At 45.7% G+C, this 19,656-nt stretch overlaps 1 protein-coding gene across 4 annotated transcripts in view; it reads right to left on the bottom strand.

Moving 5' to 3' along the window:
• Nucleotides 1-3,956: 3,956 nt before the first annotated feature.
• The window catches only part of XPNPEP1 (X-prolyl aminopeptidase 1), a 54,558-nt gene continuing 38,858 nt past the window's right edge, over nucleotides 3,957-19,656 (bottom strand). For 3 of the 4 annotated variants that reach the window (XM_070633530.1, XM_070633535.1, XM_070633542.1), the window contains 11 exons: nucleotides 18,467-18,556; nucleotides 17,782-17,832; nucleotides 16,496-16,554; nucleotides 16,285-16,362; nucleotides 14,346-14,417; nucleotides 12,533-12,593; nucleotides 10,975-11,044; nucleotides 9,916-10,089; nucleotides 9,150-9,226; nucleotides 7,889-7,987; nucleotides 3,957-4,506 (listed from right to left, as the gene is read on the bottom strand). In XM_070633530.1, the coding sequence (XP_070489631.1) occupies nucleotides 4,378-4,506; nucleotides 7,889-7,987; nucleotides 9,150-9,226; nucleotides 9,916-10,089; nucleotides 10,975-11,044; nucleotides 12,533-12,593; nucleotides 14,346-14,417; nucleotides 16,285-16,362; nucleotides 16,496-16,554; nucleotides 17,782-17,832; nucleotides 18,467-18,556 (960 nt within the window). In that variant the 3' untranslated portion in view covers nucleotides 3,957-4,377. Of the gene's footprint in view, nucleotides 4,522-6,843; nucleotides 6,899-7,888; nucleotides 7,988-9,149; nucleotides 9,227-9,915; nucleotides 10,090-10,974; nucleotides 11,045-12,532; nucleotides 12,594-14,345; nucleotides 14,418-16,284; nucleotides 16,363-16,495; nucleotides 16,555-17,781; nucleotides 17,833-18,466; nucleotides 18,557-19,656 lie in introns of all 4 variants that reach the window. The other variant, XM_070633547.1, reaches the window with a different exon arrangement.

The following is a 19,656-nucleotide window of genomic DNA, read 5'->3' as shown; positions in this document are numbered from 1 at the left end:
ATTACCGTTTTTAATATTTGTTCTATTTCCTTGCTTTAGTTTTCTTCCTTGAGGAAACCTACTATATAAATGTTAAATTTTTATCTATCTGTCACTTTCTCTTAAATCTTTTACTCATTTTGTTTTGATTTTTTTCAATGTTCCTCTTATTCATCTTCTATTTAAGACATTGTCTCGTGTTTATTTGTTCTCGTGTTTCTTCCGGTTTAGTCCTCATATTTACAATGATTGCTGTTTTCTAATTCTTTCCTAAGTTCACTCACTTAATTTCTCAGCTTTTCTAATTGTTTTATGTCATTCTTGTATATATTATCTTTAAATTTGTAAATGTGTTTTGGAATATTGTTTTCATCTGTTTTATGGGCACGTCTTTATGATGTGCTTTCATTGTGGGCGTGTCATTCTGCACCTTATTTTCCTCAAGTTTGTATAGCATTTTATCTCTTTTTCTGTTACTTATTTTTATGTGAAATTAATTTTCCTGACCTTCTGAAAGAGAGACTCGAACCAGGATATTTTTTCTTATAGGGTTCTAGAACCCCTTTTCTGTTGAGTTTGTAAAGTGTTCAGAAACACAGCACTTACTTTCTGCAATCTCCTGGCTCTGTTCCCTCTGACTGAACATCCTCTTTCCTTTGTGTCTACTGCACCTGCCCTGCTCCCGCTTGGATCCTATTCCCAGCAGCTTGTCCTCAGTTTGTCCTAGGAGTTCCTGGGACATTGACTGCTCCAGCCCCTGCGCGTCTTACCACACATCTTTCCCACTCACCTACTGGAGAAGGCAAACCATTCCCAGTTTCAGTTGCCATATCAAATTGGCTCACTGAGATTTTGAGTTCCTGATGGTTATTTTGGGGTTCTCAGGTCCATCACACACCCCATTGCTTCCTTTGACTTCCTCCTGCACAGACGCTAACACGCTTGTTACCCTGCACCTGCTCATATTAAGGGTTTTAGGGGATACTTGTCACCTGTGTTTGGGGTAGATCTCATCCATGAGTTTTAGTTTTGCTATCCCAGTTTCTCTGTGGTTTTGGTTTTGGTGAGGAAGATTGGCCCTGAGCTAACATCTATTGCCAATCTTCCTCCTTTTGCCCAAGGAAGACTGTCCCCAAGCTAACATGCGTGCCAAACTGCCTCCATTTTGCATGTGGGATGCCACCACAGCATGGCTTGATGAGCAGTGTGTAGGTCTGTTCCCAGGATCTGAACCTGTGAACCCTGGGCCACCAATGGGAGCTCACAAACCCAACCACTATGCCACCAGGCTGGCCCCTTCTCTGTGTTTTTGTAGTGATTAGGAGAAATTCAAAAAACTATGACACAACTGCCACCACCTTGCCAGAATCTGCAATTTTGTTTTTAAACTCTGATCCTATGAATTTAATTCTGCTGTGTTCCAACTACTTTCAGTAACTAGCAACCAGCGCAAACATTAAAATTGCCATGCTTCCCTCCTCCACTCTCCCATCTTCCTATTGCTCCCTGCCATCTCCCCCTAGAAGCCAAGTGTGCTCCAGCTGTTGCCTGAAAGGTGTCACAAAGTGCTGCATGTTGAGTCTCCATGTCACTGCAGGTATAAATCTCCCAGCTGTTGGGAAACACCAAGGGCAAAACTTCCCTCATGGCTGCAAGTATAGCCTTGGTTCCTTTCACAATAGGCACTCCTATCTGATGAGAAATGACTGTTAGTGCCGGACAGCTAGATGCCAGGATGGACCCCAGGGAGACAAGTGCTGAGAGCTGGCATGGTGGGGCAGGCCACTCTCCCAGCACAAGCGTCACAAATGGATTTTTTACGAGAAGGTGAACAAGCTTCCGGAAGTCAGCCCCTCAGTGTTCACAGCCAGGGCCCCTCATCTTATACTCTTCCTTGAATCCTATCTTGCACATAAAATGTCTCGAAGGGATAAAGTGAGCAAGACAAAGAAACAAGATCCACTTCCCTGGAGTTACTTCATAAATTTAGCATAACGCCTATTTTGCACCCCAATTTTTTTTTATCATTTATTTAAAACAGTGATTCTTTTGATCCACATTTTTATCTCCCCATCTTCCCACTGCACTCTTGCACACTAGTCTTATTCTAGTCCTCAATCTTTCTGGGGCGATCTCACCTGGTGTACGTCTCTTGGACGTAAGGCCCAGACATGCAGGTCTGAGCAGGAAGCTCCAGGCACCAGGAGACTTCGCTTCTTGGGCTTGAGCCAATTAAAACTTGGCTCAGAGGCTGCCTGGGGAAGTGACAGGCTTAACAGCCTGATGAACAAACAGTGGAGTTGCCATCACACTTAAGTCACGGTCTGTTTAAACTTCAAATCAACTGAAATTCACGGCTCCCACTTCCTGAGAGGGAAACCTTCAAGCTATCACAGGAGAGACTGCGGTCTGAGTCCGAAAGGGGAGGACTTCTGACTTTTAGAGGGATAAGAGATGAGAAACATGACTAATATAGCCTATCATTTGGGGAGAAACGTCTCTTTTCAGGCCTATCTTATGAAACATGTTAGAAATGGGAGCAAGCGTGAACCAAAGGCATTCAAGAATTGATCTATCTTCAGTGGATCAAAATATATCCCGTTATTGTGAGGCTGCGTTACAAATATAACCTGAGAACCAGCCATGTATCTTGCTTTCTCCTGCAGAGCAAGTTGGAATCAATGATCCTTGAGCAAAAAGGAGGCAGGAAGGGCAGTGGAAATGTTGGCAAGTTTGTTTTTAAGCTGACAATTTAGACTCACTCTATTAGTAAAATTTTCTTTGCTGCCATCCTGGTTCTGTATGGTAAATATGGATTGGTTCATTTTGTGCTTCCCCACTGGAGAAAGCAATGGACGCTGCCAGCCATGCTTTGGTGAATGGCCAAAGTCTGCTTATATTTATTCATCTTTCAAAGCCATCCAAATCCAAGAGATAGCTTATGATTTAATGAGACTAGTTTTAAAAACATAGCCATACAACAGAACAGTCTACAGTCAGTAAAAAATAATTACATCTATATGTACCAATATGGAAAAACAAGTTGGATATATTGCCAAGAAAGCATACTGCATATACATAAAATGACCCAATGTTTATGCAAGTGATGTGTGTGCGTGCATATATATTCTTTTATACACACACATACATACTCATTCTATGTTACCGAATATTGAATATGAAGAAAGAAATCAGCAAAAATAGATAGCAGATAATAGTGGTTATATCTACAGGGTATGTCTCAGGTTGTGTTCCTAAAGAAACAGACCCTATAAGACAAAGATTTGCATGTAAACGGTTTATTGGGAGATGGCACCAGGAAATACTGGTAGGAGAAAGGGAAAGTGGGACACAAAAGGGTAGGAAGAAAATAAAGGGTGTGTTATTGAACGAGTTACGAGGTGGGCAAGTGGGGCTCAGTACCCCTGGGAAACCCTGGGACACAATGCAGATCACACCTCAGACATCCCAGCCAAGAGGTGAGGAAGTGTTGTCCCCTCTCCAACCATGATGGTCTGAAGTCACAGGGACACTAGCTTTGCTGACCCCTGGTGTTGCCCAACATGCAAGCAGAGAGAAAGGCCCAGGACAGGGAGTCGCAGGCACGCGCCGTTCCTAGCAGGTTGTCTACAGTAGGGAAACGGTGAGTGCTGTGGTGCGGGTGCGACATCTGCAAGGTCTACGGTGCGGTGGATCACGGAGGACTGTCACTTTCAACATTTATGACTTTTTGTTGTTTTTAGTACATCAATGACATTTTAAAATCAGAAAAAAACACTCACCAAAATATTAGGTTTTCTAGAGAAAAGCAAAAAAGGCCTACAACTGATTCAGAAAATAGGGAGGGAGGGCAGGGATCTCTTCTCAAAGGGGGCCTTCCACCCAAAAAACGTCTCCCCCAAGGCCACCTGCCCTGGAGACGAGCATGCCTGACCCGCACGGTGGGCAGGGCCATGAGGAAAGACGCTGAGACAATGCTGCTTCGACACTTTATTCACTGAGCATAAATACAGTCCCATGAGCATGAAGGCGAGCATGAATAATGCACTAGCACCTGGAACCTGACCGTCACAGAGCGCTCACTGTTCCATCACTGGCCAGAGTCACTGCAGCTGCCTGGGGCGTCGCCCCGACCGAGTGCTCAGCTTTGCGGGGACCTTCCTTCCGGTACAGCAATTTTATTCTTGGCTTGTTCTCAACAATTAAAAAAAAATCATAAAAGATCAAGTGTTTGCAAGAAAATATCAAAGAGGATGAGAAGATTGTCAGTTCTTCTTAGAGTCTAAAAGTAAAAAGGGGAGGTAAGAAAGGAGGAGAGAAAAGGGGCAAGATGTCAGGGGTCTGCCAGGCTTCTGCCTCTCCCCAGAGCATTTTACAAAAACAAAAACCAGGGAGGCATTAATGCTGTCTGGAGATGGGCTGCGTCTCTCTGATGAGCCACTCGAGAGCTTCCTGGCGGCCCTGCTTCTGTAGCTCCTTCCCAACCACGTCCCTGCAGGTGAGGTGGTAGTTGTTGAGCCAGTCGCACTGCAAGAGGGAAGACAGACGGATGGGTATCCAGCACCACATCTTCACCAGAGGCTACACAGGCCAACGGGGAGGGCCCCACACGCTGAGACCACAAGATGAGAGCAAAGGAGCACAAAACCCTTTCTCCCTGCTCATGGACAAGTGACTTCCTTGTGTTCTATTCCCCTGGAAACAGCTGGGACCAGGCCACATCACTTATGGTGACAATGCTCCCAGAACAGTCTACTGCATGTGGGCTGGCGATGACTATGAGGGAACTGAAATACCTGACAGCAAGCCAGGGCTTTGGGCTTCCCTGAGGGCAGAGTAACTCGTAACCAGGTGTTCTCCTTGACAGGACATATCAAGAGAGATGGGGCAGGGGGTCTCAGAGTGACTGCACCTACCCGTGTGGCTCATCTGCTGTGAAGACTCCTGCTGAGAGACACGTCTGAAGCTGTCCTGCCAATGCGCTGAGTTTCCTACCCCATATCCACTAACAAAGCTAAGTAAACCAAGATGTGGGTCCTGTGAGTGTGGCTGTCTAAATGAATCCAAAACCTTTGGTGGTCAAGGACTGTGGCCCTGCAGAGATGGGTAGGGAGTAAGCTTGACTTTCAGACCCTCAACTGAATGCGGCCACCACACCAAGAGAGAAAAAGGAAGGAAGCCTGACAGGACTTGGTGCCTGGGGTGGGCACTGATCTATTGGACCTGATGGTGAAAGTCCTGCAGTCATAAAAGGGTGAAATCTCCCCCTTGGGTTTGGGAGCTGAAGGATGGAGTGAAGTGAGTTCTACCAAGAGGACAACCCACTCCCTTTACTGTCTATGAAGTAGGCCTGACCAGACACCCAGCTGCAGCAAAGCTGGCAACACTGACACACAGTCTGGACCAGGTAACAAAGGCGAGATGGGCACAGAGGGCAAACAGATGGTGTGGTGTTGCCAACCAGCTTTGACACAGCCAGGGCTCCACTCCCCACTGGTAAGAGCCTACTAGCCCCTGTGGGGCTTCGGGGACAGGGACAGAGTCAAAAGGACAGCAAAAGGCCTTGCTATGGATCAGCAGCAAGGCCAGGCAGGGCCACAAGGCAGGCTGCCGTTCAAAGCAGCTCAACAGTGAGGGTGACAGCAGCAGCTAACCCTGGGGTCAGAGTGAAATTCCCAAGGCCCTTTTGGGTTGGGGGAGCAGAGGTGGGGGCAGCCTCAGGGAGCCTGAGCAAAATCCCAAAGGCGCTGACAGTCGACTTGGAGCTGCCCATGTTCACATCCGACCAAAGTCCTCTGCTGCCATCTGGTGACAAATGATGGGAATGCTGACCCAACCCAAAAAGTCCCTGAAGCGACTGATGAGAGTCTGTCTGAGATGGTAAAAGGCAATGACCAGGCATTTTAAAAGCCCAATGAACAGAATCTTGTTGTGGGTTATTACTGTGCCTTCAGACAGAATGAAGCCCCAGATTTATTAAGTGGTATTTGGAAAGGGACCATTTCACTAAAAGAGATAATAAATTTACTCTACTTGGTATATTAAATACTGTCATCTACTGTTATTTGTGGAAAATGTTTATGATCCCCAGGGTAAGAAGATATTATCTGCCCTATAAAAACTAATTGGCCAGAAGAATAGTTGAGTGATTTGGGTATGCAAAGAACAGTAATGAACCGCTGCATACAACAGAGCCCACTGGTCTACAGCCAATGCCCTGGGATGGACTGTGGGTCCACAGGTTAACCAAACTCTTTCTCCCTCAAGGAAAAATGGCTTCACTTAATCTTCCTCATGCACTGTTTCCCTGGATAAAGTGAAATGTCATACGGGAGAAATGCCTCCTGATAGTACACTTTATGTGGACAGCAAGGACCATGTGACCTAGAATTATTTGGTAGGAAGCCTTAACCTTGGGCTTTCAAGAATGTGGAATGACTTATTGCTGGAGAGCCCCTTGCCAAGACCCTGGAACTGTGCCCAAGGGCCATTACAAAAGATACTGGTTCCTGTGGAGCACAAGGCTTCTAAGCAGGGTGGCCCCCATGCCCACTTACGTGTTCCTGTCCCCTTCACCTAAGCCATCCCCTACAGGCACTGGAGAGAAGCCCTGGGAGCCCTGGAGGGACTCTTCCCATTGAAGAGACACACCTGGCACTGTGCTGCTGACAGGCTGAACTTCCTGTGCTGTGTCCATCTACAAGCTGAATAAACCCACACTGGCGGGGCCCGTTTAAGTCCTGTGAGTGGGGATGTTGAGCTGAGCCAAGGGCACTGATGGTCAAGAAGAAGTGCCCAAGCAGAGAGGAAAGCTAAGCAGGAAGTGGATAACCTTCTTCTGTCACCCATCTGCGAGCTGGGTAAGGTGGAAGAGGCTTCTAGCTGGGAGAATCCTGTTCCACAGTCCTGTAGAAGGGGGCTCCATCAGGCCTGAGAGGCTCTTTCCATTAGCGCCAAGCACGAGGCCCAAGTGGGCCCCACTGAGGATGCATTCCTGCCTCAAGAGGGCCCTGGGATGAAGCCAGCAGCTGCCTCAGGTAACAGAAACTTCTTATTCCTCAAGTAACCACCACGACTCTCCTGCTTTTGGCTCCTGCCAATCATCTGCTTTTTGCTGGGACTTCTGACCACCTGCCTTGCTCTGGAATTTGTGTCCCTCTGGCCTCTGTCCTCCTGGCTCGGGGACTATTTTGTCTGTCCAGTGCTATTACTGCCCTGTTTCTGACTCTTGTCTCTGCTCTGACCTTGATCACCTGCCTGATCCTCAAAGCCTTACTCCAGGTCCCCAGGCCTGCCACCTCACCTGGCCTCATGAGCCTGGGGACCCACCCTAGAATTTACAGGGGTTTCAAGACCTGTAACGCTCTGTGCTTGACAGGTGAGCACTGTTGTGCTCCCGCTTTGTGAAGGCTTTCACAGCCCGGAGTGATCAGAACAGCAGGGACTACCTCTCTCCTTGTCTGTTTGAAAACTAGGCATATGATAATAGATTTTCCTTCTCATTTCCTTAATGTTTCATGCAACACAAGAAACAATCTGGCATGTGCAATGGCCAACAGGCCCCACCACCCATCTGGCTTTCCGTAGGGAAGACACATGGCCCATTGTTTGCTAAACGCGCCTCAGTACAGCTATGACTCCTGCCCTCCTGGAAAGCAATGGCACACTGTTCCCACCCATGAAACCCCACAGCCCCACCATGGCAGCGGGGACAGGACTATCTCTAGGCGGAGGCCCAGCGAATACAGGACAAGCGCCTACAGTCCTCAGGAGACCTAGGATATTCAGACTAGGCTAGCCCAGACCTCCAGCTCAAAAAGTGAGAATGGAGTGGAGAACATGGGGTAGCTCTCCACACAGCCCCCTACACACACACATGCTTCTGCCTCCCCCTAGACTCCCTCTTTACCTCTTTGTCTGTAAGAGAATCCACATCTATCATTTTGGTCTGTATTGGAACTAAAGTTAGAGGTTCAAAGGTCAGGCTTCCCCGGTTATTGAAGTTATACTGTGGGAGAAGAAAGAAAACTAAGTTTTCACTCTCTTTACCACAATGAACCACCACGAGGTCACTCCCACCAGACATGATCACCCCTCAGAGACAGGTGTAACTAGGAATCAAGAAGTGGTTAGCTGGTCACCATTTTTAATAGGCAGAGGAGGCACAATGAACACAGCTGGTGTCACTTTCCAAGAGCTGCTCTGCTGTGAAAACAGCCCATGCCATCAGAAAACCCAAACAAAGGCTGCTGAGGGGCTCCGAGCAGCAGGTCCACAAAGCTGACATTTACTGTGATGAAGAGGAAGTAGGGGCAGGGCATGGATGTATCTGGGCTCAGCGGCATCTCTGGTTTTGGTCTTTAAGACTCTGCTGGGTATAAGTCCCAAAAATCACTTTAACAGTCAATTATGTGGCCTGCCTTGACCCAGCCAGGCCCATCAAGTGACAGATAACAGGTCTGTCCACTCTATGCAGTATAGAACGGCCAGGGCACACAACAGCATGTTGGGTCCTTGTTCTTGGCGGGGCCTTTGGGAATGAGGTGAGAGGCCACTCTCAAGAACAGTGATTTCAATATGGGAACAGAGAGCAGACTCCCCCGCAGTCAATCGGTTTGCAAGCTTAGGGAGCCACTGCCCTCCAACTGCAATTTCCATAATCCCCAGTGGAGGGGAAGGAAACAGGTCTTTCTCGGTAAAGCCCAGCACCTACAGCTCTGCAAACTCTTGGCAATAAGACAGGTGGTTCAGCCTCTCCCTCATAGGATAACTCGGGATTCCTTAGCTTTACCTGACAAAAATCACCTGGGGTATTTGTAGAAAATACGGTCTCCAGGTTCCAGCCTTAGAGATTCTGCTTCAGGGTCTCGGAGGAGCATTTAAGAGGTGTCAGGACAAGAAGCTGCCTCTAGTAAACTCAGAGCCCCAAAGCACAGCGAGCAAGGGCCTGTCTGTGGCTCCGTGAGGTCCAGCTCTGGGTTCCGGTTCATTAAGGATTTTCCTTCTGGCTTTACAGAGAGTGAACTCCAGGAAAGTCCCTGATAACAGGGGAAGGAGGCTCCATTTTGGCCCCAGAAAGGCACAGTCTTGGGTCCAAACACAAAAGTCTTCATCTTACCCCATTAAAGAATAAGGAAATTTTTTAAATAAATAAATAGAAAATTACTGACCTTGGTCTTCACAGGAACCACCAGGACAACATTCTCAATGCGAATTCCAAAAGCCCCGTCTTCATAATACCCTGGCTCTAAAACAAACCAGATCCCCAATGAGAAGCCACCAACAATGAGGATGTTTGCACAGAGAGCTTTCACTCAAGGGATGACAGCCCTGCCTCCTACCGCCAGATGAAGGGCCTACGCAATCCGGGTGCAAGAGTCAGAGATGCCTCCTCCTCCCACATGGCCACATTTAACAGGCACTTGAGGTACAGAGAGAAAGGCTCTAAAGTTCCTGAAAGTTGGCTGCAGGGTAGGGAGGCCAACAACAGGGGACCCACATGGTGCCTATCCCTAAGTCATGATGATGCAGGCATTAAAATATATTCACGAGGACTTGGTAATAGCATAGGAAAGGGCAATACATTAAGAAAGAATATAGACAATATGTCCAGTATGATCTCAGTGATAAGAAAAAGATGCATACATATATGACAGACCAAAAGCTAACAAATCAAAATATTAAGTCATGTTTCCCCTGGGTGGTTGGATTACAAATGATTTTCATTTTCTTCTTTATACTGTTCTATAGTCTCACTTTTTCCACAATGAGCATGTATTACATTTATAATTATAAAAGGTTGTTGTTGTTGTTTAATTCCAGGTGACAGGAGGAGGAAATTATTTCCAATTTACTTTAAAAATACAAAATAAGAAACAAAGAGCTTTCAAAACAGCAGGAGGATCTATGCACACCCTCTATGTGAGGGACACCAACCGTCAGTGACAATCATGCCCGCCTCCAAGGGCTCATCAGAGAACGTCTTATAACTGATGCCGCAAGGACCCTCGTGAACATTCAGAAAAGACCCAACACCGTGTCCTGTTCCATGTAGGTAATCCAGGCCTGAATCCCATAAAGCTGAGCGGGCAAAAGAGTCAAGAAGGTGGCCTGAAAGACATATAAAGAACCACTTGATGATGTTTGCACAGTCCTTTTCAATTTGCAAAGCACTTTAGAGATTAGATTTGTTATGTTTGGCTCCAGAGGTGAAACAGAAACCAGTGGGTAAAAGTTACTGGAGGGTTGAGATTTCAGCGGGCACAAGGAAGAACTTTCCAACAATCAGAGCTCCTGAGGAGGGCAGCTCAGAGCTCACTCTGAAACTGGAGGATCATTTGTCCAGGATGCCAGTGAGGGGCTGGTCACCTACAGCAGGGAAAGCCTGCATTAGATGACGTGGACATTCCTTTCCCAGCTCTGGGATCCTATGGTTTCAGAATTACAAAGATGAGACTCTAACCAGACTGCAAGCAGGCAGACAGGCATGAGAGGTGAGGAAACTGATGCCCAGAAAGATGAGTGCAGGCCCCATCTAAGCAGATTCAAGGCTCGGATCTTGTCAACTCCCTGCCTGATGCCCCATCCACCAGTCCTCAAAGAGGTACATACCTGAAGTCAGGTTTCCAGTAAAATAAATTCCAAGGGTCCTGAAAGGAGACACTGGCCAAGCGCTTAAGGGCAGACAGGAGGTTGCACCAACTTCACTCAGGCCCTAAAGACTTCACGCCCTGCTGCCCTCTCCTCAGAGCCACCCACATGTGTCATCCAACACCATAAGTGGTCAGGAGAGAGGCATGCAGCCAACACGGGGCCCCATCCTAAGCCTGGCTCCCTGGGAGGCCCTCTGAGCTCAGTCAGCGGGTCCAGGAGACTCACTCCATGCAGCACCCTCGCTTGCCCAGGCTGGGAAGGACATGTTCCTCCACTCAGACTTACACATGTTTGATGCCTGATCAAGAAAAAGCCTGCCATATGACAGGAGGAACCACCTACCTTTGGTTCCGGTCGGGAAAACGGCTGCGCTCACAGCTATGTGGCCCTTGAGCACATATGTGAAGCATTCCTGCCAAAAAAAACCCAGGGGGCATGTTGCAGAACAGGCACAGATGCTCCAATCCTGTAGTTTTCTGGTAGTTCAGAAAACCTTGCCTCTGAAGGCTTCTTAGCAATGCCACTGAGAAAATCGGAGTAAAAAGAAAAAAACTCTGGTGGGAAACAAGCTTGGCCTTGGGGCCAATTTTCCAGAAAATCTTGAAATTAACGTTAGCAAAAGAGAACTGTCAGAGAGACGACCCCACAGGTGTCTCCCTTGTAATGAACATTCTGACACATTCGATGTCCTCTGAGCCCCAGAAAGGAAAGAGTGGGGAAAGCAAGAGTACTGATGACACTGGCCAGCATTTACTGAGCCACTCTGTGCCGGGAACACTAAGCCCTGTACGCTTCACCCCACACTGCATGACGGAGGCACTCCCGTCACCCTCACTGTACAGAGACATGAAGGGGCGCTCCGGCTCACACAGTGCTTCAGTGGCAGCATCTGACCTGGGAGCCAGCAGTCCTCCTTCACCCTCTGTGCTCCTCGCCACCATGCTACACTCAGAGGCTATCCCTACTGCTCAGACAAGAAAAGTGCTGTTTGGAAGGTTAGTGGCTTGCCAGTAAGGTGCAGAGTCAGGACTAAACTCCACACTCTTCACTCCGGTCTGGGGCTCTTTCCACAGCCCAAAAAGAGTCCCACACCAAAGGTATCCGGACCCAAAGTCAAAACTCTTCTAAGGTGCTGGCACCTACAAATGGACGAGGCAAGAGACCAAAACTATGAAATCTGCCACCTGCACTGCATAAAATCCTCTCCCTTGGATAAACTTGCTGAAGGCACTCCCTGGAAAAACAGATTCAGAGACTCAACCACCATTCACTGGGCAGCGTCTATGCCTGGGAGCTTGCTGGTTCACGGAACCTTCACAACCAGCCTTGGAGACGGGTATTTTTATCCTTGTTTTCACGGAGGGTCTCAGTGCTTCACTCAAGGTCATGGAGCCAGTAAACGGCAAAAAAGAAGCCCAGTCTCCAGACTCCTGGTACACATCTCTCTATCTCACAGCTGTTTCCTCCTTTCCATGCCAGAGAGACTGGAAACTGAGCAGGGTATGTCATTTCAGAGGGCTCCTAGAGAGTTGAGCCTATAAATAGGACACTGAACTTGAAAAAGGAAGGGAAGTGGCTTTCAGAATCAAATCTAGACATTGTTTGCAAAAAGCATACATTTCACTACCCGACTCCCATCCCCAAAGAGACTTCCTGACTCAAGAGAAGGCCAACTGTTTAAATTTGAATCTGAGCTGCTTTGACCTTAGCAGACAGAATGCTTTTAAATTTCTCCAATAATTAATTACATGGATGTCACAAAGCAGATAAGCCTGCCTCCACAGTAACGAGCTATTTTACTATCCCACATATAATTTTTACTTATTTATACAATCCCTTTTCAAAAAGCAATGCTGTTCTTAACAAAGTAGAGAGGGCATCTCGAGTTTTCTGCTCCTACCTTCTCGTAGGCCTTAGGGGTCCCAAAATGCATGGTCCGGGTCACATCTGTGGTTCCATCTCTTTCCAAAAGAAAAGACAAATTAGTTTTCAGTCAAAATAAGCTTTTGCTGAAATACGAGATAGGCAAGGATGTGGAGAAATCAGAACCCTCATACACTACTGGTGAACATGTAAAACAGTGCAGTCATTTTGGAAACAGTTTGCAGTTCCTTAAAAGGTTAAACATTGAGTCACCCTATGACCTACCGTTCCACACCTAGGTCAATACCCAAGAGAACTGAAAACATATGTCCACACAAAAACTTGTACATGGATGTTCATAGCAGCATTATTCATAATACCCAAAAGGTAGAAACAACCTCAATGTCCATCAACTGATGAAAGGATAAACAAAATGTGGTATTATCCATACAATGGAATATTATCCAGCAAAGGAACAAAGCACTCATACATGCTACAACATGGATGAACCCTGAAAACATGCTAAGTGATAGAAGCCAGATACAGAAGGCCATATAATTCCACTTATGTGAAATGTCCAGAATAGGAAAATCCATAGAGCTAGAAAGTATAGCAATGGTTCCTAGGTAGGGGAAAAGGGGAAGTGACTGCTACTGGCACTGGAGTTTGTTTTTTGGGGTGATGAAAATGTTCTAAAATTGGCTATGGTAATGGCAGCACAACTCTGTGAAGATACTAAAAACCATTCATCGTACACTTTAAGTGAGTAAATTATATGGTATGTGAATTATATCTCAGTGAAGTTGTTATAAAAAATAAAATGAGACAAAGTGTAAATGCAAGGATGGTCCAATGTAGTGGGAGTGAACTCAGGCCCTGACACACACACTCTTGGTCTACCACATGAGGACTGTTTCACAAGAGACACTATCACTGGGGTTAAGAACGAGAGAGAGGAGGACAAAGGAAACAACAAAACAGAGCCAAGCTCCAATTCCTCCTGTCAGGATGGCAAGAAGTTTACTAGACCCTAAAAATACCCAGGCAAATCTCTTAGAACACCTTAATCCACACCCAATATAGAAAGGATAACTTCCAGAATCCTGATAAAATTTAGAAGTGACCCAAAGTTTATACCATTCCCCAAGCAATCCTGATACCCTTAGCTCTAGGTTGTTATTATTAACTCCCACGGCTAGGTTGTGGTTTCCTACTTGGCTGAGCTCATCTAATAATTAGGTTCTCCATCAGCCCCAGACCCAACTGCAGAGGGGAATGGAGCATTAAAAGGCCTTGCTCCTGCCCTCTTAATGCAGAAAACACCTATTTCAGCTCCTTCCATGAGTTTCACATCAAGACCCAATGAAATCTGGGGTTCTCCTCTGAGGAAACTATTCTAGAGGTTGATTGTGAAAGCAGGAAGACATGAAGAAGGAAATTCGGATATTCAGGGGCATCTCTCGTTTCTCATTCATTCATTCAAAATTAAGCCCTCCCTTCACAAGGCCCTGGGGTCGCTACAAGTTCAGGGAGTGAGCAGGCAGTTTACGGGCTGAGGCAGAAGACTTTCCAATGGTTCTAAAAGCTTACTTTCAGTTATTTATTTAGTATTTGAAACTTCCGGCCAAGGTCTAAACATTTCTGTCAAAGAGTCTTTTGTGGGAATAGTCACAACTGGGCTATTTCAACTAGGGGTGAAAAAAAGGACAAGACACGAGAATGATTCTATTAGTAGCAGGCGCAGAATGAGATCACCAGCTGAGCGCTCCTGGCTGCAGCCTGGCTGGTCCACCTACTCAACTGTCTTGACTCAACGGAGTCAAGTTCCGTGGCAGCCCAAGCTCACTTACTTGTATTGAGCACCCGAGTCAATGAGGTACACCTCATCTAGCGACAAGGTCCTATTCGTCTCAGGGACTGGCCTAAGGAAGTAATTAAAAATTAATTATTCCACAAATGTAAACACTTGCTGAATCCAGAAGGAGGGCACACAAGAGTTTTTTGTACTATTCTTATGTAAGTCTGAAATAATACCAAAATAAAGTCACCCAATAAGTTAATTATTTCAACTAATATTGACCTACTACTAAAGAGCTCAAGAGAAGGAAGAATAACATATTTCTTTATACTTCCATTTGTATCTGGAACAAAACACGTGTTCATGAGATCATTGTAAGAGCTACAAAAGTAATAATCAACAGAAGCAATAGGACCAAGCTAGAGCTCTGGGAATTGGGAAGAGCAGCCTGGAGTCACTTGTCTTCTGAAGGGGGCTCCCAGGCCCCTGCCTTAGCCTCCACATCCCTCCCACAGTCCTGACCCCATCAGGTGTCTCCCCACTTGATTCCCAGAACACCAGATAGCCAGGAGGTGAATGTCTCAATTTGGGAAAAAAACTAAAGGGATTTTTGCTGGGAAAAGGAGTAGATTATGATGCTCTTATACTACAGCACTTTTTTCAAATGAACATGAGGTATTTTTATAAAGTGATCTGATCTCCCCATGCCTTTTTCCAGACTTTATCACTGTGCTGTGAAATGTTACAAGGGATGAGAGCATTCCACGTCTCTGTTCTGCAGCTGAGAGAGGTTCTCCTTCATTTCCAGGCACCACCCCCTCTTCAGCAACAGGACGACCAGTGGGCACTCAAGCCGAATGATTGAACTGACAACCAGGCATGGCCCAGCTCCAGCGCCCTGCCTCTCAACAGGCTTCCAACAGCCACAATGAAGAAACACCAAAGAGAAGCAAATTTCTCCCCTCTTGGTCTGAAATTATTCAATGTGTTAATTATATGCAAAATTCTAGGATAGTATCCAGCCAGGAAATTCATCACCTGAGTTAAATATAAGACAAAAACTGAAGTCCTTTTGCTGTTCTAATGTTGGAACAGAAGCATTAATGTAAAAGAACTGTACAGTGACATCTGTGACTGTCTCCCACACACGGCTTCAAAATTTGCCCCAAGACTGAAAACTCCAAAAGCAATTATTTAAAAAGGGAGAAAAATATGTGTGTCCAAGCACAGCACAGTGAGATAGACCACATGTTCTTTTACTGTGCACATCACAGATGGGAGCAAAGAACTCAAAATGCCCAACACAAGGCAAAACCATTTGAGTTGGGTGAAGCTGAAGCCCAATGGCCAAGCCTAGCTTCATTTCCCGCTATCTCCACAGGCAGATCTATCAGTACTAAACTTATCAGTGCCCCTTTTGTTTCACAGGGCAGGGATGCTTGGCTGTGTGGGTCCATGGGCTCTTCTAGGTCATCTGGTAAAAATCCCCATAAACTAAGGTGCCAGGCTTCAAGCCTATGGGGAGGTTAAGATAGGGTGCCAATCATCTTCCTAACCATAACAGGGTGCTCTACAACCTAGTGATAAGTTTTTTTGGCATGGAGGTGATGGAGTTCACAAGATGTTTGGACTAGTGCATCAAGAAGGCTGCCATTATCAGGAAAGAAAATCACTAAAAATTTCTAATCATCAAGATTCAAGGGTTCTAAATACAAATACTGCAACCTCAGAAGGAAAGAGAGACAACCCATTTGACTACATCATGGAGAATGTCAATGCCACACATCTGACCCTAAGAGGAGGCTCCCAAAAGGCAGAGACTTGAGAATTTAGAGAAAACAAGACCTCAAAGGTCTCATTTCCCATATAAGAACAATCTCAACAGATACATGGAGGTGGTGCTGGGGCCTCTGGCAAAATAATGTCTCTCCCCTGCTCAGGCTCCTGTGCAGAAGCAGCAGCAAAGCCAGGTGTTCCTCCGCATGCCTTACGCGTAGTGAATGATGGCGCCGTTGGGTCCCATACTGGAAATTGTTGGGAAGCTCAGATCCACAAAGTCAGCCTGTTGCCTGGAACAGAAAGACACACAGAGCAGAGTGGCTTAAAGGGTCTTCTTGTGCTGAGAATCAGGGCCCTTCCAGCCTCGTTTAACTCACCACGGAAATGAGTACAAGGTTCATGGGCCCCCAGATGGATCTTTACCTGCGGAATTCCTCAGCTTTGTCAGCAGCTGAGATCTCCGTCACACCACCTTTGGGGACCTGTAAGAAAGTTGCTTATAAATCATCTGGTGTGATGAATTCATGTGTCTCCTACATGTTAAAGAAAGTACATTAAAAGCTGACTTTTTCCTCAATTCCCATGTCCCAACTGTCCAACCTACAGGACACAGCTTACGTCTCATCTTTAACATGTAGGGAATTTCCAAAGGCTCTCACCAAAGTTATCTAAAGTACAAGAGTTTCTATCTATTTAATTTTTCACTCAACTATTTTGCCTCAGTATTATATCCTGAGACGTCCCAAACTTAATAAATCTAAGCTTAAACAGTCAAAAGCATCCCCTCCTAGGATATCATCCTAAGAAAGTCATCCTAAATAAATAAAAAAGATAAATGCAAAAATATTATTACAGGGTTACTGATAAGTGGAAAAAAATTAAAAACAATCTAAAAATTTCCAAATAGGAGAAATGAGTAAATAAATCAGTCTAGCCACTAAACATAGTCTGCATTTGGATCATTTTTTTAAGGCCTCAAAGCACACAGAGAATGCTCACACTATGACACTAAGTGAATAAAATAAACAAAATACAAAATCCTATCTGTACACTGAAAGACATGTAACAATTAAAAAAATCATTGAAAACATGATTTACACAAATGGGAAACATATATCTCAGATGAATAATAGCCAGAGGGGAAAATATCATTACACTGATGGGAATAAGTGTGATATTTTCTTTTTCCAATTTAAGCTACTTTTAAAGAGTTGTTTACATAACATTTAAAGGGAATATAATGTTGTTTACTAACAGCACAAAGAAATCACCCTGCTGTCAGATACAAGAAATGAAAGGGCAAGAAACTAATGACCAAGAGTCAATGTAATATAAAAAGTTTTATGCCTTAAATTGAAGTTCAAAATGTACACAAAGATCTTTTTCTCTTAATACAATCAGCTTGCCTATAATATCATGAAAATAATTTTTTCCTTATAATGACATTACACTTAGTTACAATTCTTTAACCCAAAAAGGATCTACTCTGTTAAGGAATTCCTTCATCCATGTTACTATTTTCCAAATTAAAAAATTTTTAAATGCATGCACACCAAATTTCCACAAAGAACTATTAAACAGAGAATAGTAAAATTAGATCAAGATCTTGGACCTCGTGGTTATCAGAGCACGGAAGATGCCATGGTTAGAATCACATGTAGATAATTTCTGAATCATCTATTTCCATGTGTTAAAGACTAAGAACCAACCTCTTTTTCCAGCCAGTTAAAGAGTTCACAGAGGGCAACGGCATCTTTAATCTGTGCAAACAATGGAGACATTTTTTAAAGTTATTACTGAAAATCAGGTGGACAGACTCAGAACCCATTCCTACCTAGTGTGATACTGAGAGGGCTGCACCTATAGGGCATCAGCAATCAGGGCTTCACCATCCAGGCGTTTCCTGCAAACAAGTCTGCAGCAATTCCCATAACAGAGAAAGGGCTCCTCTGCTGTTTAGTCATTCAAGCATGATCAGAAAGGGGCCCGCCATGGAGCACACACAGCTCCCTCAAAGGGTTTATGCCTACCCTACAGCAGCAGGAAAACAGGCCAATATCAAAACCTCTCTCTGGGCCCCAAATCTTTCTAGATCCACTGCTTGCCTTGAAACACAATCTGGGCTTCTAAGAGGCTTCATCTTCGTCATTTTCATCATTATCAACATCATCACCCTCATCTACACTATCATCATCAATATCTCTTTTGGTGTTGTATGTCATATTTTGTAAAGATCTAGCCCATTGAGTACATTATTTCATTCTCATTAACTCTCTCCAGAAGGCTCAGAGAGGTTCCGACGTTGTGCCAGGCTTAAGGGCACACAGCAGGTGAGCAACCCAGGCCTCCCGACCACCATACATCCCCCTCTTCTGCACAGGCTGCTTTACTCACGTGAGCTCGCCTCATGCCTTCTGATTCAGCAGAATTTTTCACAGCTTTGGCAATGCAGATGGGGGTGTAAGGCATACAGCAGCGATGATCCTAGGGCAAAGGGCAGTAGCATGAGAAAGAAAGCCTGGCCCCACTCGCAATCACCTCTTCACTCAGCTTACCATCACACTTAGGACAAATCATTTGAAGAGCTCCCACTCAGGACACACCCAGCTGTCCCCTGGGGCCTGAAGATCTGCCCCTTTTGTTGATAACTCTGAACATGAGAAAAAGAGTTTGAGCTCATCCAAAAAGATAAAGTACATTAAACAAGGTATTTCTCTTCTAACCCCATCCCGTTAGCTCTTTGAGACTGCTGGCTGCCAGCCATCAGCAAGATATTGTTTTTCAAGCCTTCATGGTCATGGTTAGAGTTCACTAACGGATCAAAGCTTGACCGAAATAACCCCGTTCTTGCTACACAAAGGAGGCTTTTTCCCACCGTATGGGGATGCACATGACTGATGAGGCAGGGCTCCTGCTCCTTCCCCCGTCTCGCTCAGGACTCACGCATCAGCTACTATTTATTAACGGTCTCATCTGCAAGGGCTGGGGAAGACCCTTCCCAATCTGAGAACAGTCAGAATCCAGCCCTGCATACAGGGAGGGGGATTTAGCACCATCCTGCACTTGTACAGAGCTTCTCAAAGGGCTCATCCTCTCTCCACCCTCCCTATTCTCTCTCTCACATAAGAAACAAAGGCAGCAAACATAATCCCCACTCAGGTCACGGAAGTAAAGCTCTGAGTAACTGAGTGTCACACAGTGTGACAGTCACAGGGGTGCAATGGTAAGCCAGGTCTAGAGGGCCAGGCCGGGGCTCCTCCCAGGATGGTCCACTGCTTAGTGGAGTAGACAACGATGGCCTTGCCAAAAGTCAGTTGGCAGCCAGAGGCCCAGGGCAGGACAGTTGAAAAGGTTACATCTAGGGTGGTTGGATTCCAGCCCTGCCTGAAGCCCTAATTAATACGAGGGGACAGGTGTCAGCTGCTTAGCACCACCTGGTAGGGGCTCAGTCAAGGGCAGGGCTATCACTACCATTTGACCTTTGACAAATCCCCTACTCCCGAAGCCTTTTCTGGGCCTCAGGTCTCCTTAGCTATAAAATGTGGTGAGGGAGGTGGGTGTGGAGCAGCGTTTCCCAGACTTCA

The sequence above is a fragment of the Equus przewalskii genome, chromosome 1, assembly GCF_037783145.1.
Source record: "Equus przewalskii isolate Varuska chromosome 1, EquPr2, whole genome shotgun sequence".
Taxonomy (NCBI): Eukaryota; Metazoa; Chordata; class Mammalia; order Perissodactyla; family Equidae; genus Equus; species Equus przewalskii.
This window is presented reverse-complemented; position numbering and strand designations above follow the sequence as displayed.